The sequence below is a fragment of the Carcharhinus amblyrhynchos genome, chromosome 2 (assembly GCF_965287045.1).
Source record: "Carcharhinus amblyrhynchos chromosome 2, sCarAmb.v2.hapA, whole genome shotgun sequence".
Taxonomy (NCBI): domain Eukaryota; kingdom Metazoa; phylum Chordata; class Chondrichthyes; order Carcharhiniformes; family Carcharhinidae; genus Carcharhinus; species Carcharhinus amblyrhynchos.
In genome coordinates, this window is record NC_137325.1 from 127,372,707 (window position 1) to 127,395,082 (window position 22,376).

A 22,376-nucleotide genomic window follows, 5' to 3' on the forward strand; every position below is an offset into this window, starting at 1 on the left:
GCGGCGCCCAAAGCTGCATACAGTACTCCAGCTGCGGCCTCACCAATGCCCTATACAGCTGCAGCAAGACCTCCCTACTTTTATATTCAATCCCCCTCGCGATGAAGGCCAGCATCCCATTCGTCTTCCTGACCACCTGCAAGCTGGGTTTTTGCGACTCATGCACAAGGACCCCAAGGTCCCTCTGCACCGTCGCCTGCTGCAGTTTTTCGCCACGTAAGTAATAATCCTTCCTACCATTCTTCCTATCAAAGTGGACCACCTCACACTTGCCAACATTAAATTCCATTTGCCATTTCCTGGCCCATTCGCCCAGCCTATCTAGATTCTTAGACATATTTAAATAGATTCCATGAAGCCTTTGACTAGTCTTGTTCCTTCTCACTATCCTCATCTGGACCAATTTCCTTCCCCACTGGGCATTGGTGAGCCAGTTGGTTTTTTATGACTATGACTGATTGGCCACCATTACTGAGACTAGCTTTCAATTCCAGATTCTTTCACTAATTTAAATCCCACCAGCTGTGGTGGGGACCCAGAGAAACAGCCCGGGCCTCTGGACATCTGGACCAGTGATCTTGCCAGTACACCGTTATCTCCACCTCATGCACGGTGTGTAAAGCACACCAAGAGAGGTCCTAAAAGGGGAGAAATAGACAGAAGGGCCTGAAACTTCCTTTGCATTTTCCGAGTCAACATTTATCCTTTGAGCAAGTTTATTTGGTCACTTACTTCACTGCCGCGTGTGGTCTTGGCTGTGCATACGATGAGTTGTTAAGTTTTCCTTTGACGGTGCAATTAATTGGCTGTAAATTGCTTTGAGATGACTTGAGATCATCAAAGGCTCCATATAAATCCAACTAATTCATTTCTTCTTGTTCAGTGAGATTAAAAACCTAAGTTCACCCAGTGGGTAGAAGTAATTGATGTAGAACATAGGGATAGTAATCTTCCTAATTTGCTGTCTATCTCACTTATTATTGTACCATGTCTTCAAAAGGTCACTGGCTGTGATTGCTGTCTCAACCAGGAGCCTTCATTATCAGCAGCAAGGCTTGCCTTTGGTCCTGGGAAAGAAGGAAGGAGGGCAAAGAAGCATTGGGACTTTCTTTGAAGACATTTTTGATTGACAGCCCTGGGTATAAGCCTGGCAACTCCTTTCCCTCTGCAGTGGTTTCAGTTTTTTCACTGCGCCCCCTCTGGCATAAACAGAGGACTCCATAAGGTTATCCCTCTTGCAAAAGTAAATTATCAAGAGCAGAAGCTGTTCAGAGTGCTGCAGAGAACCACTGACATATTCTTGATCTTATTGTTTTGAAATGGGCACTTGGAGATAGTATGTAACACTGTCATCTGAGAAAATCTGGTTCTGTCTGGTCCCTGTTCAATTCCACTTACTAAACCTGATTTATTTCATACGGCTTGAAATATAGAATCCAGAATATTATTTTGTCCTCGGTCGGAGAGACCTGGTGAATGGGAGGGATTTATACCGATTTCCATTATAGCTATCAGCAGTATAATTTACCCGCAGGTTATGTTCCAGTGACTGGGAAGTTTGCCTGCGAAAACTGTCCATCGTACAGACCATGAAAAGAAGTGCCTGCCTTGTAACAGCAAGCACGACCCCCGCTCTTCCTAAACAGCACAAAACAGACGGTGTCGACTCTGCGACTAATCTGGATTTGCCCTGTTATACTTGGAGGAGGCAAGTAAGGAGGAAATGTGATTTCCGAAAACGGTATACAAATCAAATCCAACGTGCTGGTCAGAATTCTGCCACGGAAGCTGGTTTAGTTAAAGGGTGAAAGGAGCCAGTTCTTATTTTAATAGCGGATTAATTGGTGGCTAGATCAAATGCTCCATGTTTTTAATTGAAGCCAGTCAGTTCCAAGGATTCAGGAAATGTTGATTTGCTCCTACAGCAAAATCATTTCACAGCAGCTAATTACTAGACGTACAGCACATGACAAGTTCAAAGGAACAAGGCCCTTCAGCTACTTGATTTCATTCATTAAGAATAACCCCATGGTATTCCTATTAAGGGACCCAGTGTATCTTATACAAGGCCATTTGTCTGTGTAATAATTCCAACACGTGTCCTAAATCTGACATGGATACAGAGACAAAAGGTTCTTTAGCTAAATTTGCAGATGATACAAAAATTGGCGGAACAGTAAGTTGCAATGAGGAAATAAGAGCCTTACAAATGTACATAGATAGGTTAGGAGAGTGGGCCAAAATGTAGCAGATGGAGTTTAACGTGGATAAGTATGAGTTCATGCATTTTGGTTGCAAAAACGGGAAGGTGACTTATTACCTCAAGGGGGAGAGACTTCACTGCGCTCCAGTGCAGAGGGATTCGGGTGTCCGTGTTCATGAGTCACAGGAAACTAGTATGCAGGTACAGCAGATAATAAAGAGAGTGAAAGGAATGTTGGCATTTATAGCTAAAGGAATAGAATATAAAGGTCAGGAAGTTTTGTTGCAACTACACAAGGCAACTGGAGTATTGTGCACAGTTTTGGTCCCCTTTTTTGAGGACAGATGTAATGGCACTGGAGACAGTTTGGAGGAGGTTCACTAGATTGATTCCAGAGATGAAGGGTTTGTCATATGAAGAGAAGATGGGAAGATATAGACAGGATGGTCAAAATGGACGAATAGTGGCAGATGGAACTTAACCCTGAATAGTGTGAGGTGATGCAGTTTGGATGGAGTAATTTGACAAAGAAGTATACTCCGAAAGGTTTGACACTGGGAAGTTCAGAAGAACAAAGGGATCTTGGCATGCTTATCCGTAGATCTCTGAAGGCGGAAGCGCAGGTTAATAGGACGGTGAAAAAGGCATACGGCACACTCCTCTTTATCAATCAGGATATAGATTACAAAAGCGGAGAGATCATGATGGAGTTGTATAGAACTTTGGTGAGGCCACAGCTAGAGTACTGTGTGCAGTTCTGGTCACCACATTATCGGAAGGATGTGAATGCACTGGAGGGGGTGCAGGGGAGATTGGCCAGGATGCTGCCTGGGATGGAACATTGAAGTTATGAAGGGTGGTTGGATAGACTTGGGTTGTTTTCAATGGAGCAGGGAAGACTGAGGGGCGACCTAATTGAGGTGCTCAAGATTATGAGGAGCAGGGACAAGGTGGATAGGAAGCAGCTGTTTCCCCTTGCTCAAAGCATCAGTTATGAGGGGACACTAGTTAAAAGTGAGGGGTAGGAAGTTTAGGGGAGATTTGAGAAAAACCTTTTTACTCAGTGGTGATGGGCTGGACTGCCTGGGAGGGTGGAGTTGGGATGCCTCACATCCTTTAAAAAGTACCTGGATGAGTATTAAGCATGCCATAACATTCGAGGCTGTGAATCAAGTGCTGGCAAGAGGGATTAGGTGGGCAGGTCAGGGCATTTCATGCATCGATACAGATTTGACGGGCCGAAGGACCTCTTCTGCACTGTGGTTTTCTGTGATTCTGTGAACAGAGATTGAACACTTTAGGCCTATACACTCTGGATTGTAGAAGAATGAGGGGAGATCAAATTGAGGTATGCAAGATGATAAAAGGTGCCGGTGCTTCCACCTGTGGGGCAGTCTAGGATGAGTGGCCATAGTCTTAGGTTAAGGGGTTGCAAATTTAAAACTGAGTCGAGGAGAAACTACTTCTCACAAAGGGTTGTGAATCTGTGGAATTCGCTACCCCAAAGTGTGGTGGATGCTGGGACAGTGAGTGAATTTAAGGAGGAGTTAGACAGATTTTTAATTGGGAATGGATTGAAGGGTTATGGGGAGAAGGCAGGAAAATAGGGACGAGGAGCAGATCAGCCACGATCGTACGATGGGGCAGACTCGATGGGCTGAATGGCCTAATTCTGCTCCTATATCTCATAAACTTATAAATTAGGCAGCACAGTGGTTGGCACTGCTATCTCCCAGTGCCAGGACCCAGGTTCGATTCTGGCTTTGGCTCTCCCGCTGTCTGTGGAGTTTGTACATTCTCCCCCTGTCTGCCTGTGTGTTTCCTCAGGGTGCTCCAGATTCCTCCCACAGTCCAAAGTTGTGCAGGCTAGGTTGATTAGCTATACTGAGTTGCTCTTTAAATGTATACGTAAGAAGAATTGGTGGGGTAAACACATGGAATATTGTCAGGGCCCACACTCTTTGCAGCATCCAGTGCCTTCAGCAATTGGGCAGTTGAACAGCATGCCGACAGTGGTTAGCACTGCTGCCTCACAGAACCAGAGACACTGGGGTTTGATTTCCAGCTTGGGTTACTGTCTGTGCAGAGTCTGCAAGTTCTCCCTGTGTCTGCATGGGTTTCCTCCAGATGCTCTGGTTTCCTCCCACAGTTTGAAAGACATGCTGGTTAGGTGCATTGGCCATGCTAAATTCTCCCTCAGTGTACCCGAACAGGCACCGGAGTGTGACAACTAGGGGATTTTCACAGTAACTTAATTGCAGTGTTAATGTAGCTCTACTTGTGAAACTCATAAATAAACTTTAAACTCAAAAATAATACATTGGCATCATGTGGAGTGAATCAGACTGGCTGAAGACTAACATCCGTGCTGTGGATGTCAAGATGGATCACGTACCCAGCACTTCTGTCTAAAGATTGCTGCAAATGCTTCACAGCCTTTTCTTCTGCACTGATGTGCCGACTCCTCCCTCATTGAGGATGGTGGTGTTCCTGGAACCTCCTTCTCTCGTGAGTTGTTCAACTGTCCAACCTGATACCTTGTCCGTGTGTGTTGAGAGTGAGGAGAGGACTGACTTACCCAAGCAAAGAACAAAGAACAACCCAGCACGGGAAACAGGCCCTTCGGCCCAACGAGCCCGCGCCGCCACATCCTCCTACACCTAATCTGCCCTGCGTGTCTGCGAGTGGAACCCCTAACTTAGCCAGATTCAGGGGAGAATAGTGTCAATTTAGTACACCAATCAGCCTAAGAGCACATCTTTGGGGTGTGGGAGGAAACCGGAGCGCCCGGAGGAAACCCACGCAATCACAGGGAGAATGCGCAAACTCTCACAGACACAGGCCCAAATCCATGTATCTGCACAGCCAGCAGTGCTAATCACTGAGCTGTTGCGGCGCCCGTCTACCGGTCCAGGATCAAGCACACACACCGACACGAAGTACTAGGCCACTCCCGGAACCTCCAAGAGCAGCCCACGCACGACCCACCGTGTGCATGCCCCTCGTTTGACAACAAGGTGGACCGACACCTGTGGAATAAAAAGACAAAACGTTAACATGTAATACTATATTTCTGGTGTCGTCCTGAGGCTCTGACCCTATTTAATACCCTCTACTATAACCCTCCATCCCTATTTCGCTCATGTGTCTATCTAAGTAAACCTTAAACAAGTCCAACGTGCCTGCCTCCACCACCCTACTCGGTAGCGCGTTCCATACCCCCAAGACCCTCTACGTGAAAAACCTTCCTCTCGTATCCAAATTATACTTCTCCCCCCTCACCCTTAGCTCGTGACCTCTCGTAATTGTCCCCAATCTAGGGAAAAGCCTACCACTGTTGACTCTATCTATTCCCTTCAGTATTTTATACACCTCTATCATATTACCCCTTAATCTCCGTCTTTCTAAGGAGAACAGCCCCAGTTTCTCCAACCTTTCCTCGTAACTCAGTCCTTCCATGCCAGGCAACATCCTGGTAAACCTCCTCTGCACCCTCTCCAGGGTCTCCATGTCCTTCCGGTAGTAAGGTGACCAGAACTGGATGCAGTACTCCAAATGCGGTCTAACCAACGTTCTGTACAACTGAAGCATTAGACGGCAGCTCTTATACTCTATACCCCTTCCTATAAAGGCTAGCATTCCGTAAGCTTTCTTCACAACCTTCTCTACTTGTGTTGACACCTTCAGAGACTTGTGCACTTGCACTCCCAGGTCCCTCTGTATTTCTATACTCTTAATCGGTCTACCTTTTATCACGTAACTCCTCCCTGCATTATTCCTTCCAAAATGCATCACCTCGCATTTGTCAGGATTAAATTCCATCTGCCATCTATCTGCCCAATATACCAACCTATCTATATCCTGCTGTGTCACCTGACAGTCCTCCTCGGTATCTGCCAATCCTGCCATCTTGGTGTCATCCGCAAACTTGCTGATCACACCACGTACGCCCTCTTCCAAGTCATTTATATATACTACAAAGCAAAGCGGATGAGATCCTCTTCTGAGCAGCACAGGAGCAGATCACCTTGCCGACGTCCGCTTAAGCCTTGGTGGTGAGGTTGATGAATCTTCAGTTCCCATCACAGGAGGCAAGGATTTCCTGCTGATTGGCAGCCTCGAGGAGTGCCACCAGTCCCTTGTTGGTGAACTTTGGGGCACAGCTCATGTTTTCTCTGATGGCCTCCACGGTGCTTTCCATGACAAGTTCTGGGCTGCTATTTAAATATGGGCAATCAACAATCACCAGGCAAGAGTGTTCTCTTCTTGTTGGGGAACACTTCAGCAGTCATGGGCATTCAGCCTCTGATCTTTGGGTAAGCGTTCTCTAAAGCAGCCTTCACGATACACAACGCAGAATCACTGAGCAGAAACTGATGGCCAAGCTCCGCACACGAGGACGGCCTCAACTAGGATCTTGGGGTCACGTCACACTATCTATAACCCCCACAAGTTGCCTCGGCTTGCAAAATCTCATTAGCTATCCTGGCTGGAGACATTACACATCTCTTTAATCTGTGCTTAACTCTTTCTCCACTCACGTTGTCTGTACTTATAAGACTTGATTACTTATAAAGACTCACATTCCAACCATTATTTTGTAAATTGTAAATTTGTGTCTTATATGCCCTGTTTGTGAACAGAACTCCCACTTACCTGACGAAGGAGCAGCACTCTGGAAGCTAGTGGCTTTTGCTACCAAAATTAACCTGGTTTTGTGAGACTTCTTACTGTATTTAAATATGGAGCCAGAACATAGAACACTACAGCACAAACAGGCCCTTCGGCCCACGAGTTGCGCCGATCACATCAACACCTACCAATCTATAGACCTATCTATAACCCCCAATCCCATTAAACCCCATATACTCATCCGGAAGTCTTTTAAACGACCCCAGCGAGTTCGCCTCCACCACCACTGACGGCAGCCGATTCCATTCACTCACCACCCTCTGAGTGAAAACTTACCCCTAACATCACTTCTGTACTTTCCTCCCCGCACCTTAAATCTGTGTCCTCTCGTAGCGACCATTTCAACCCGGGGAAATAGCCTCTGAGAATCCACCCTATCCATTCCTCTCAACATTTTATAAACTTCTATCAGGTCGCCTCGCAACCTTTGTCTCTCCAGGGAAAAGAGTCCCAGCTCCCTCAACCTATCTTCATAAGGCATGCCTCCCAATCCAGGCAACATCCTTGTAAATCTCCTCTGTACCCTTTCAATAGCTTCTACGTCCTTCCTATAGTGAGGCGACCAGAGCTGCGCACAGTACTCCAAATGAGGCCTGACAAGAACATGTGAACTGATGAGGTTAATGACAGGACAGATGAATCCCAGCCTGCCATGTTGGGAGATATAACACGCTGCTCATTCATGCATACACAATGGAGTTGAAAAATGGACAATCTGGCATCACACTAACTTTTCCTCCCACCACTGCACTTGAGTCATCAGTCTAGAAAATTCAACCCTTAATGTGGGAAATGGGAATTTGTCCACTTTTCCAAGAGCAATTGAAAAGCAGTATACTATTTAAATGGAAAGAGATTGCAGAACTCTTGTGGTACAGAGGGATGTGGGTGCGCTGGGTGGATAGCAAGTAATTAGTAAGGCAAATGGAATGGACCACCACAGGAATAGATAAAACAAAAATAGTTCAGAGAAGGTTCACTCTGGCTTTCATAGAAAATAGCAGTAGGCCATTCAGCCCTTCAAGCCTGCTCCACCATTCATTATGATCATGGTTGAGAGGAATAGATAGGGTGGACTCTCAGAGGCTATTTCCCCGGTTTGAAATGGTCGCTACGAGAGGACACAGATTTAAGGTGCGGGGAGGGAGGTTCAGAAGTGATGTTAGGGGTAAGTTTTTCACTCAGAGGGTGGTGAGTGAATGGAATCGGCTGCCGTCAGTGGTGGTGGAGGCGAACTCGCTGGGGTCTTTTAAAAGACTTCTGGATGAGTATATGGGGTTTAATGAGATTGAGGGTTATAGATAGGTCTGTAGGTTGGTAGGTGATGTGATCGGCGCAACTTGTGGGCCGAAGGGCCTGTTTGTGCTGTAGTGTTCTATGTTCTATGTTCTATGGTTGATCATCCAACTCAATAGGCTGATCCCATCTCTCCCCTACCCCCCAACACCCTTTGATCCTGTTTGCCTCAAGTGCTATATCTAACTGCTTCCTAAAAACACCTGGGGGGAATTTCCCTATCCCAGTGCCACAGGAATCATAGCAGGCAGGGGACAGACCACACAAAGGTCCATTGATCTTGGGCGGGATTTTCTGATTTTGGAGTGAGCACGGCCTCAATGTTTTAGCCTCAATTACTTTGAGGTAGTAAATTCTATAGGTGGACCACTCTCTGGGTGAAGAAATTTCTCCTCATGTCTATCCTGGGATGAAGGGCTTATTTTCTTAAGGTTGAAAAGGTAAGGAGTTTAAAAGAATGAGGAACGATCACACAGAAATATACAAGATCTCGAAAGGACTTGATAAGGTAGATAGCTAGAGAATGTTTCCACCTGTGGGGAAGACCAGAACTAGGGGATACAGAATAATTTCGAATAACCTTTTAAGACGGAGATGAGAATCATTTTCTCAGAGGGGGCCATTATTCTGTGGAATTCTTTTCCCCAGAAAACAGTGGAGCTCAAGGTTGGGTTAACCAGAGTTTTTGATAGACTAAAGAGCCAAAGGTTGTGGGAATGGACAGGAAGGGTTGAGACCAGAGATAGCAGCCTGATTTTAACTCTGCGCTAGTGAAGGGGTTTTAAATGAGTTAAAATCTGGCCCCAGATCAACCAGGACCTTATCGAATGGCAATGCACGCTCAAAGGGCTGAATGTCCTAGTCTTGCTTCTAAGCCCTATGCTCCAAAGTATTTAAGAAACAACAATCAAGAATAAAAGTCAACCAGGGACGAAGTTTGAGTTAATTAAGAGTCAGCAGGATTTACACAAGGAAGGTGATGTTTGACTAATTTAATTGAATTTTTTTGATAAAGTAACAGAGGTTAATGAAGGGAAGGCAGTGGATGTTGTCCATATTGATTTTCAGGAAATGTTAGAGAAAATACCACATTTAACGTTGGCTCATAGAAGATCAGTGTCAGCGTGGATGAAAAAAATTGGCTGGAGCACAGATGAGTCATGATAAATGATTGTTTATCAGCCTGGAAAGTAGTAAGACAATGGCATTCCCTAAGATTCAATGCTGAAATCACTGCTCCTTTTGGATATAGATATATAAACAGTTGGTTATTAGAATACAGAGTGAAATTTTAATATTGGCCATGAGAGAAAAGAGGTGAACCCAGTGAGGATGATGCCAATCCACTACAACAAAATATGGATAGGCTGGCAGAATGGACAGAAAAGTGGCAGATAGAATTTAACACAGAGAAAAGCGAGGTGAAGCATTTGGGCAAGAGGGTAAGGGAAAGGCAACGTCAGGCCAAATTTCACAGGATGGGACAGGGGCTGTGTCGCTCACTTTCCCAACCATTGCAAGAGTCACCAAAAGCTGACAGACCTGAAGCAAAAAGCCCGCCTTGTAGCAATGACATGCTGCTGGCAGGCTGAATGAAGAAGGCAGAACTTGCATCCCTCAGTGGGAGGAAGTCTTGCTCTCCAGTTGCTGGCCACACATTCGTAATAATGTATAAGGTCCTCGAGAGGGTGAAGAGATTGACCAGAATGGTTCCAGGCTTCAGGGAATTTAGCTACAACGTTAGGTTGGAGAAGCTGAACTTGTCCTCCTTGGAGATGCCTGATGGATGTGGACAAGATTATGACAGTTTGAGAAAAAATAAGATAAAGAAAATCTGCTCCCATCAGCTGATGGTACAAGGATGAGGGTTTAAGGTGTTGGACCAGAAATAAGGGAGCACTATTTTATGCAGCAAAGGACAATGACCTGGAATACACTACCTACAAAGAGGCCATGGTGATATTCTCTTCCACCATCTTTCATCAGGAAAAAGATACAAAAGTCTGAGATCACATATCAAATGACTCAAGAACAGCTTCTTCTCTGCTGCCATTAGACTTTTGAATAGACCTGCCTTATATTAAGTTAATTGCTATGACGGTAACACTACATTCTGCACTCTATCCTTTCCTTCTCTACGTACGATATGCTTTGTCTGAATAGCATGCAAGAAATAATACTTTTCATTGTACAATAAAAATACAAATGACAGTAATAAATCAAATCAAATCAAATCAGGGGACAAAGTCTGAATGATTTCAAAAAGAAATTGGATCGGCACTTGAGAGAAATAAAGTTGCAGGGCTACAGCAACAGTGTGAAGGAATGGGACTGACTGCTCTACAGAAAGCTGACATGGACTCAAAATTGTCAGATGGCTTCCTTGTGTCATAATGACCATGAGCTTTCATTTGGGTTTACTTTCTCTATTCACACAAATAAAGAATTGCATTAATGTTGCATCATTTGTAACTGCAAGATATCTCCATGGGTATCACTGAAATTTTCTTGAAGTGTAGGTAGGTACCAAAACAGCCAATTTGCACACAGCATGGGTTCACAAAATTCAATAAGATAAACAGTTATCTGTTTAACTGATCCTGATTGAGGGATAAATATTGGGGCAGCAGATTAACAGAGTTCCCTTCCTTCTTTTTAACTAGTGCCAAAAAATCTTTTGCGTCTACCTCAGAGAGCAGATTGGGGTTGGGCCTCAGTTCAGTATTTCACTGAAGACAGCGCCTCTCACCATACCGCTTTCCCTCTGTATTATACTTAATTATTAACACAGACCATATTTACTAGGCTGATGCCGGAGTTGAGGGGGTTGAGCTATGAGGAGAGGCTGAATAAACTAGGCTTGTACTCATTAGAGTTTAGAAGAATGAGGGGAGATCTCATTGAGACGTATAAGATGATGAATGGGATGGATAGGATAGAGGTGGAGAGACTCTTCCTGCTCAGAAAGGACAGTAGGACTAGGGGGCACAGCCTCAAGATATAGGGGGGGCGGTTTAGAACGGAGTTGAAGAAGAATTTCTTCACTCAAAGGGTGGTGAATCTCTGGAATTCTCTGCCCGTTGAAGTGGTGTACCTCGCTAAATATTTTTAAACGCGGGTTGATGGGTATTTGATAAGAGAGGGGATTAAGGGTTATGGGGAGAGGGCGGGAATGTGGAACTGAGCCACGACAGATCAGCCATGATCTTATTGAATGGCGGGGCAGGCTCGAAGGGCCAAATGGCCTACTCCTGCTCCTATTTCCTATGTTATGTTCTCAACTCTCTGGAGCCAATGCTGACATATTCCTCTCAGAATGTCTTTTCTGTATAGGTGAAGATCACTAATTGATTAAGCTGTCCATCACAGGTCATCCTTCACATCAACGATCAGTGTAGTTGCTTTCCTCTTCACTGCCTGTGGGGTGTTGTGATGAATGGAAATATGTAATGGTGCAGGTGCAAAGCTTAGCAGGTACTGAACAGCTTCGACACAAACCCTGGGAATTTGAACCTATTTCATAACATAACACAGCATCCTATTTGTCTTTTTGCTATTTCACACTGCTTAGACATCATGAGCAACAAGACAACCCTTGGGTTTCTTTTAACATCCCTTTGGCAATGTCTAAGACCATCTGTGGAATATAAATTTCTACTTTATTTAAGACCATGTTCTTGCCTATACTGAATTTCATTTGTTTTTGATCAGCTGGAGTATCAATCCCATGAGGCTTTCCTCAAAATCCAGCTCACTTCTGTAAAAGCCTTTTTGTCAACTACTAATTTACCTGATATGGACAATAATTTCAGGTCACTCAGGCTAATGCATGTAAGGGGCAGGAATAAGACTACCCTTCCTGCCCTCAGATAGCTTAAAAGTGCACTAGAACCAACTAAGTACTTCTGAAGATTTTAAGATTGGGTTTTGTTAACACATTTTGAATAAAGGAGCACAATATGAACCATTTAAAATATGAATGTTATATATCTATTGGCATTGTAGTTTGACCACCACATGGAGAAATGTCCTGACTTGAAATCAATGGGAATGGACATCAGGTGATGAGCTGAAAATCTATTTAATTGTATCCATCATACTTCAAAGTCCTGATATGGAGATGTCGGCATTGGATTGGGATGGGCACAGTAACAAGTCTCACAACACCAGGTTAAAGTCCAACAGAGTCACTCACCTGATGAAGGAGCAGCACTCCAAAAGCTCGTGATACCATACAAACTTGATGGACTTTAACCTGGCGTAGTGAGACTCCATACTTCAAAGCGTCACCATTCAACATAGATTGAAGACTTTTTTTTAAACAATAAGTTAGCCACTATTTTAATGCTGAGTTCTTTTGGTCTGAAGCCTGAAATTTCCAAAGAACTTACAAGTCAAAAAAATTAACTTGATTTGCTTCCCCATCAGGAATAATTGAGGAACAGCCTTTAAAAGAGATAGAACATAGAACATAGAACACTACAGCGCAGAACAGGCCCTTCGGCCCACGATGTTGCGCCGACCAGTTAAAAAACAATGACCCTCTAACCTAAACCAAACCCTTTCCATCCATAAACCTATCCACGGATCTCAAACACCCCCAAACTAGGCGCATTTACAACTGCAGCAGGCAGGGCATTCCAATCTCTCACCACCCTCTGGGTAAAGAACCTACCTCTGACATCCGTCCTATAACTGCCACCCCTTAAAGCTATGCCCCCTCGTGCTAGTTTTCTCCATCCGAGGAAAAAGGCTATCACTGTCCACCCTATCTAAACCTCTAATCATCTTATATGTTTCAATAAGGTCCCCACGTAGCCGTTTTCTAACGAAAACAACCTCAAATCCCTCAGTCTCTCCTCATAGGACCTCCCCTCCATACCAGGCAACATCCTGGTAAACCTCCTCTGCACCCTCTCCAAAACCTCCACATCCTTCCTACAATGTGGGGACCAGAACTGCACACAATACTCCAAGTGCGGCCGCACCAGAGTTTTGTACAGTTGCAACATGACGCTGCAGCTCCTAAATTCAATCCCCCTACCAATAAACGGCAAGACACCGTATGCCTTCCTAACAACCCTATCTACTTGATTCCCAACTTTCAGGGATCTATGTACACATACACCTAGATCCTTCTGTTCATCCACACTATTCAGAGTCCTACCGTTAGCCCTATACTCTACACGTCTGTTATTCCTGCCAAAGTGAATTACCTCACACTTTTCCGCATTAAACTCCATCCTCCATCTCTCGGCCCAGCTCTGCAACTTGTCTAAGTCTCCCTGTAGACTAAGACACCCTTAGATAGGGCCCAATATCCTGCTGCAATAAATACAAACCCCAACTATGCTCCAGACCCCAATGTGAAAAATGCCAGAGACATGGCAGTGCTTGTTCCAAGATTTCAGCAATTTGGACTGTGGCAGAGAGGCACCAAAGTTACATAATATTGAAAGCACAATGTACAGAACCAATCATAACAGTCAAATAGCTATAATTTTTTGAAAATGGATTCAAATTCTAAAATCTGATTCTAACAGCAAATGTTTGAAGTTTATTAGTGTCACAAGTAGACTTACATTAACACTGCAGTGAAGTTACTGTGAAACACACTCAGTTGCCACATTCCACAGTGGCATAGTAAGGTTCGATTCCCGGCTTGGGACAATGTCTATGTGGAGTCTGCACCTCCTCTCCTTGTCTGTGTGGGTTTCCTCCGGGTGCTCTGGTTTCCTCTGGGTGCTCTGGTTTCCTCTCTTAGTCTGAAAGACATGCTGGTTAGATGCATTGGCCATGTTAAATTCTCCCTCAGTGTACCCAAACAGGCACTGCAGTGTGGCAACTAGGGGATTTTTGCAGTAACTTAATTGCATTGTTAATGTAAGTCTACTTGTGACATTAATAAATAAACTTAAGATGCCAGCTCCTGTTTGGTTACACTGAGGGAGAATTTAGCATGGCCATTGCACTTAACTAGCATGTCTTTCAGACTGTGGGAGGAAACCCACACAGACAGGGGGATGACTTTCAATAGATCGCAGCAAGGTAGCTGCTCTGCTACTTACGAAACCCTGAGCCAGAATTAGGTCGTCTACGAACGTTTTAGCACCACGTTCCCAACAAACATGCTGCGTGTAAAGGCGAAGGCGGCGCCCATCTGGCCGCACTCCAGAACATACAAACTCCGCACAGGCAGTGACCCAAGCTGGGAATCAAACCCAAGTCCCTGGCGCTCTGAGGCAGCAGTACTAACCACTGTGCCACCCAATAGTACTTTTAAACATTTTACACAAAATGACTTCTGCAATCCACGTCATCCAACAGAATTTAGTTTTAATCTCTCAGGATAGTTGCAGGAGGCTTTGGCCTAGCATGTCCATCCCAGCTCTCTAGATAAGTAGTTCACTAGTCTCAATTACCCTGCCTTTTCCCTCATAGCCCTGCAATTAATTTTTGTCATTTCCAATAATTAGGTAATATTTTCATTATTTTCAGTAATTTTGTAAGTCACATAAATAATTTGTAAAGACAAGTTTAAAAAATATAAATTGGACCCAGTAAATAAAAGTTGGAAAAATTGTGCTTATGATATAACCTTATATTCTGCTCGACAGGCTGTGCCATTAACTTGTTCACGTTTCAGCACAAATCCTGCATGTTACAATGATTCATATCTAAAGTTGATTTATTAGTGTCACAAGTAGACTTATATTAACACTGCAATGAAGTTACTGTGAAACTCCCCTTGTCACCACATTCTGGCACCAGGGAGAATTTAGAATGGCCAATGGACCTAACCAACACATCTTTCAAACTGTGGGAGGAAACCAGGGCACCCAGAGGAAACCTACGCAGACAAGAGATAATGTTGCACTGACAGTACCCCAAACCCAGAATCGAACCCAGCTCTCTGGCACTGAGAGGCAGCAGTGTTAACCACCATGCTACCGTGTCGCCACACACGTTATAACAGCACAACAGAGAGCTCCACTTCACACACAGGATTTTACAGAACCCACAATTCTAAAATACTAAGCCATATTTTCTATATTTACATAATACCACCAAGATGAACGCTGTAAAGAGAACATCTGGGCACAATGCATTCCAAAAAAAGTTACAATTTTATTTAGTTTCATGAGCAAGTGGCAGCAACTTTACAAATCAAAAAAAAGGCACAATTTGTATTTTTGGGGAAAAAAAAACTTTGCCTTTGTTTGATTGAGAATACTCTCAATCTCATTACTCCAATGTACAGCAAGTTACTCGATAAAGTATATACACAACAAAAACTGCCAAAATAAAACAACACAACACTAACTGTCAACACGCTTGGAGGAATACATCCACTTCTGTTGGGATTCACCGCTGATTGCTGTCTTCTGTTTATTGTGAAATAAGCCAAGAAAATTTACACCCAGAGATGCAAGAAGCTTCTTAATTATGCAACATTTTTCACAGTCAAATGGCAGAGTAGAAAATGCAATATGTGCAGGAGCACAAAATTGGCTGCATCAACAAAAAAAAAACACAGCATTTCATCATTAAACCTTTGCAGATTTTGTGGTTGTATCTATCATGGTTTTTGATAAGAAAAATGTACCCATGAGTTGAGAAATCAATGACAACAACTTGCATTTATATAGCATCTTTAATGTAGCAAGGTGCTTAACAGGACCATAACAATCGAAAAAGCGACACTGAGCCACAGAAGGAGATATTAGAGGAGAAACCTGGTAGCATAAATAAGCAATGTCTTAAAGCTAGAAAGAGAGGTAAAGACACAGAAGGGCTTAGGAAGATAACTCAAAACAATTTAGGGTCTAGGCAACTGAAGGCACAGCCGTCTGTGTTAGACAAATTAAAATCAGTGATACTCAAACAACCGGAAATAGAGGAGCCCAAATACCCTGGGAGGAGATAGGGAAGATCAACAGCATGAAGGAGCCTGTAAACAAAAATGAGTTTTATAAAACTGAGGCATTGCTTACTGAGTTACCAACGTACGTCTGTGAGCAGAGGGTAGTGGGGGAGGATGGGGTTTGAAATTAGGAGCTGAGCTTCGGATGTCAGGATGTTTACGGAAGGTAGAATCTTGAGCGCAGGCCAGGAATGCATTGGAAGAATCAAATCGAGAGGTTACAAAAGACATGGGTGCAGTAGACAATGCAGTATCATAATGCACTGCCTGCAATAGAAATAATCACAATTTGGCCAAAACAAGATTCTTTTTGCTTCACCTTTAATTTTGCACCTTTGCTTCAAGCTTCCACAAAAAGTCAATTTTAAACACTGACATGCTGAAATACTGTTTGGCTGGTGAAATGGATACAAGTGGGGCTTCCTCTTGGACAATAGATACAACGCACAAATATTTTATTCCAGTACAGAAATAGGACATCTTTCTTGTTTCATAATATGATAGTCCGTGCGTTGCATTATGTAAAAACCATACAAAATGAGAACGTTAGGTACATGCATCACTTTAGATCAGGAATTCTATTTATTGTCTGAATCAGCAATCTATTGCAACAAATATGTTCTTGGTAAAAATGTTCTTGGCAGCTTTCATGACTGCTTATGAATAATGTTATGATCATCTCTGGAAAATCTTACTTGTTTATAAGTTTATATCACACCTCTTAAACTACATTTGAAACAGTGGTGCCAGAACATTGGAAATGTAATTTATAATACACATATTTAATGCTTTAATGAAAAGTAGTAATTACATTTTTACTGAGTTGCCATGGAATCCTTTACAAATCACACACAACAGACAAAAACAGATTTAAAAAGTTTGAACATTTTGTCTTACATAGGATACTCTATAGCTTACGTGAGAACAATCTGCCGCTTAAACAATACCCAGTGCTCTACTTGTAAAGTGCCACATGTTGTAACAGTATCATCATCATACTCAGCATACTGCAGTATTCATCTACCCAATAGGAAGTTCCAAGGCAGCTATGGACTGCTGACTTCAAAATCAACCACTCATTTGCTGATATCAAATCCAAATAACTCAGGTCAGATTGTCCACTCTTCGGAAAAACAGAACTGTTCCTTGCATTCATCATAAATGCACTATTTGCTCTAGCCACGACACTGAAAAAAAACCCATCAAGTGCACTAAAGCCAACATAAGCCGAAACACAGATTATGAACAATGTGCAATTACATCTTTTTAACAGACTTAGGCAGCTAAATGCAGACTGCAGTTTTGAACCCTAATCTTTGGAGCTGATAAAAGGATATTAATTTACAGTTAGATCCATACCTGGCTGTAAAACCCTGATTATTCCAAGCTATTCTTGGGACCAATGAAGAAAACAAAATATTCATGAAATTGGGTTAATGTACTGACAGCATGCTGGGCAAAGGGCAACACCTCGATGCTTTGTCTCTTGATATGGTTGCAGGCCAGTCACCTAATATTGAGCACAACTGTGTTTAACCATGCAAAAATATGTAAATAAGTGTGTGAAACCTGAAACATATTTGGTTCTGTATAGTTTAAATTTTAAAATTAAAACGACTTGTGCATATTTAAATATCCTAGCCAATATGATCAGTGCTCCAATTATCAAATGACTGACAAAATTTGTCTTTGTGGTTTGTATGGGGTCTACGATTATAAATAATTTGCTTTTTACTGATCTTCAGAGTTTTGAGAAATGAGCCTGACTCCAACCATTACAACACTCATCACATCTCCTCTTTCACACAGAACGTTATTAGTTTGGGCATTGGGTTCAGTGCATTGAATATTGGCTTACGAGTCACAAAAGTTCAGAATAAACTGTCCAGCAAAAAAAAAAAATCGCATTTCTTCCCCATTAGTGTACATTCTGACAAAATACATATTGGAGCCAGGTCATAAGATTGAATCTTTGATGACTAACCACACCACATTAGGTTACAATTCTGTAGATTGAATATTACTGCTTACTTGTAATGCACTCGAACATGAACACTTGAACTCCAAACATTACTGAAATTATAAAATGTCTAAATACATATCTCACAAATTCACTGCAGTCTATTGGTATAGAAAGATTGTAGGTGAAGAGACTGCTAAAACAAATTGCAATGTGTGAGATCACATCAAAATTGCTATACACTAACCCTGCATTTACAGTACTACAAGGCAACAAGGATATGTAGAATTTTCAGGTAACAACGACCACAACCTATACCCTTCACATAATTTACACTTGGCAAAACTTCACATTTTTTCAGTCATTCAAAAATGACCTGCTCACACTGCTACAGAATTCAGCTATAACTTCTGTGCAAATCATTTATACTTTGTATGTGAGAAGGTCAACCGATTCTAACGACCAGCGAAGAACACATAAATTACAAACAGAAGAAATATTTATAATATATGCATGGTTGCTTTCAGGACTGGCTTACTAACTAAGCACAGTTTCATCGGCATTACATGCAGATTATGCATGTCAAGCCATTCAATGCCAATCGCACAATGCTCTCTTAGCTGGAAGACTCACAGCAGTAATAGAAACATAGTTAAGCGTATAAAGATTGGAGTTATTTAAAGTCATTGCTGAAACACTCGATGGTATTTTATTTTTCTTGCAAGAGTGCTGGGATATTGATGTTCCAGCCAATAGCTTGACGATCAAAACCGCAAGAGAAGAGGTTGCATATAGGATTGTCTTCACTCCAAGCTGTGCAGCACACCATACGCCGATGGCCCTGCAACAAAAGATAAAAGGAGTCAGAAGCCTGCCGCCCCAGAATAAATTAGTTCCCCTTGCATGTCCTCGGTCTTTTCTGTTTGAATTAATTTCTACAGCTTCTGTGGCCGCCCAGCATTATTACCAGAGCGCTGCTAAGCAGTTTAGCTTCTCTTGATAAGGCTAGCTTTGACAGTAAAATAATTGACCACATCACAAGAAAGAGGAAAGTTTTCCTGAAAGTAAACACTGCTATTCTCAATTGTGTTTCTATGTTGCAACCTATTGAAATTAAGGGCAAGAGACTCAGTCTGAATGTCAAGATTTTCTGCAAATCAGATTGAGGTGATTTACTGAAACCAGTTGTTAGCCAATCAATGTGATCATTTCCATTTTAGTATTCAACGGCCCAAACTCTATAATCACCTGCTTATTCTTCAATTATTCCAGACCACAGGAACATCATAAATGTTAGTCAGAAAAAAACTGACCAAGTTTCCACCTGGTTAGCCTTCTACCAACCTGGAATTCTTCACACGGTAATTGACTTCTATCATGTAGTCTGTGACAGACCCAGGTAGCAGGCAAGAAAATTCCCGTGGCAGAAAGCTGTCCAAAGTCATCTGCTCTCCTCAGTACGCTACACTTACCGCATATCATATCTCAAGTCACTCGTATGCTGTATCACGATAAATTATATTTTGGAAGAAAATCCGTGTAACGAGCATTTGAATGAATCAATATGTTCTGCTTCCACTTTCTCCCCGGGATCTTGTTCCCACTCGCTCACAAATAATATTTCTGCAGATTAGTCTTGAACTTATCCCCCTTCAAGTGCAAGCCATGTCATCTGGTTCTGCTGTTCTAGACAACATGAAAGAAATTGCCTTGGTCTGCGTTATCTAATCCCATTAGAACCTTAAAAGCAAAAATCTTATCACCTCTCAATCTTGTCCTTTCCAGTGATAGCATGTCTAATTAAAATAATTATTCTTCATAATACAATCACCACCTTCAATCATTCTGCTTGCTCTCTTCTGTACCATTTTCTGGCTGCAATCACCTTTTTGTATCGCGGCAACTAAACTGGACACAGCACTCAAAAGTGCGGTTGCACCAATGACTTTATAAAATGACAGGAATGCCTTACCAATTTGGGTCAATGGAACCTCAAAATCTGATTTACTCTGTTGCTTGCTGATAGCTTCACCACATTGTCAACCAGGGTTACCAGACCACTGGCATATTCCAAGCATATTATTTCTTTCCAAGAATGCCTTCCCAAATTTTTGTCACAACTTTGAATTTCACTACACGGCACTGCATTGAACAAGTCCCAAATATACATAAAGCTAACATTTATGATTCTGCTGTTTAAATACAGTGAAAGGACACTGGCATGTCATTAAAATACACGGCTTGCACTTTTACACACTCTTAAAACAAGCCTAATTCTCTTAGTTATAATCATATGAAAAAAAAACTTATTCAAATGATAATTAAGGGAATGAAAATTAAGCACAGAAATAGAAATTACCTGACGATTACTGCGGGGTAGACGTGCTAAACGTACTCCTGACATATCAAATAATCGAACTTGACGATTGTCATGCGGAAGTGCTATAATCCTCTGATTAACAGAAACACTTATCCTGCAATGAGGACAGACAGTCATTTCATAAATATATCAAATCAAGTGCAGACTTCAATATGCCAGCGTAGCCCCAGAATTCTGAATATATTCAACATCTTCTAACCTGAGACATGCATGTCATTCACCTGGATACCCATTCCGCTGCAAAATCTCTACTTTTCAATGCAATTCTGATAGAAATAAATCCAAGTGCTTGGCTGTTTTTGTTATGACCTTATTGGCCTCCATCAGGAATTTTTTTTGTAAGAGGTTTGTGCATTTAGATTCACGTGAATCATGAAGCAGGAAAAGTTAAGTGTGCAGATGCAGCGGGTGATCGGCATGGTAAATGGCATTTGATGCAAGGGGAAAGGAATATAATGTAGGAAGGTTTCCTACAGTTGTACAGGGCATTGGTCAGACTGTAATCTGGATACTGCGTATAACTTCTGGTCCTCATTTTTGGACAAAGATATAATTGTTCTAGAAAAGATTCAGAGAAGATTTACTTGACTCATTCTTGTGATGAAGAATTTTCTCTGATGAAGAAAGGTTGATCAGGTTGGGCATATTCCCATTGGAGTTTGGAAGAACAGGAAGTGATTGTCTTGAAACGTACAAGGTCCTCAGGGGACTGGATAGGCTAGCTACTAGCTTCCACTTGTGGGGAAAAACCAGGGGACACGATTAGGAACGAGGTCTCCATTTTAAAGTGGAGATGAGGAGAACATAATCTCAGATGACCGTCAGTATGTGAAATTCTCTTCCCCAGAAAACAGTGGAGGCAGGGTCAATGAATTTATTCAAAGTAGAATTATGTAGACTTTTGATAGAAGGGGATCAAGAGTTATGGCGGGGGAAGACAGGAAAGTGGAGCTGAGACCATAATCGGACCAGCCATGATCCCACTGAATGAAGCATGCTTGAAGGGCTGAATGGTTAACTTCTGCTTCTATATTCCTCTGACTCCTAGTTCCCTTTGCTCCTCTATCCCACAGATTCTTATTTTCCAAATAACAAGTGACCTCCCTAATTTACTGTACCAAAATAAAAAACCACATACTTATTAAGTTACAACTAATTTGTTCATTATATGCTTATTCTGCAAATATATTACTATCTTCCTGTATTTGCTGCAGTCCTACTCAATGAGGATCTCTCCCATTTTGGTGTCATCCACAAAATTAGAAATTTTGTTTTTGAATTCAAGGTCTGAATTAACATTATTTGTGAACAACAGAGGTCACAACATTGACCCTTGTGTGACCTCATTCCTACCTTCTGGCACTCTGAACAGTTAGGCTTTACCTATTCTCTGCTTGATTTATTATTGTCACATATATTGGGATACAGTGAAAAGAATTGCTTCTATGTGCTATACAGACAAAACATACTCTTCATAGAATACAGAGAGGAGAAGGAAAGGAGAGAGTGCAGAATATACAGTCATAGCTAGGGTGTAGAGAAAGATCAGCTTACTATAAGGTAGCACCATTCAAAAGTCTGATGGCAACAAGGAAGAAGTTGTTCTCGAGTCAATTGGTACGTGATCTTAGGTTTTTGTATCTTTTTCCTGACGGAAGAAGGTAGTGAATGGGGTCCTTGATTATGCTGGCTGCTTTTCCAAGGCAGTGGGAAGTATAGACAGAGTCAACGGATGGGAAGCATTGGCGGGCTTTCTTAACTATAGCATCAGCGTGGAGGGACCCAGACAGAAAGTAAGTGATCTGAACACTTAGAATGCTTGCTGTCTTTTGGCTACACATTCTGTTCATTATTCAAATTTTACATATTGCAACCTTATTCATTAGCTTATTATGTAGTAGTTTATAAAAGATCTTTTGGA

At 42.3% G+C, this 22,376-nt stretch overlaps 1 protein-coding gene across 4 annotated transcripts in view; it reads right to left on the reverse strand.

Annotated features, from left to right (window-relative positions):
- Window positions 1–15,334: 15,334 nt before the first annotated feature.
- The window catches only part of wdr37 (WD repeat domain 37), a 141,604-nt gene continuing 134,562 nt past the window's right edge, over window positions 15,335–22,376 (reverse strand). For all 4 annotated transcript variants that reach the window (XM_080212547.1, XM_080212544.1, XM_080212549.1 and 1 more), the window contains 2 exons: window positions 20,435–20,549; window positions 15,335–18,916 (listed from right to left, as the gene is read on the reverse strand). In XM_080212547.1, coding sequence (XP_080068673.1) covers window positions 18,785–18,916; window positions 20,435–20,549 — 247 coding nt within the window. In that variant the 3' untranslated portion in view covers window positions 15,335–18,784. The remainder of the gene's footprint in view (window positions 18,917–20,434; window positions 20,550–22,376) is intronic.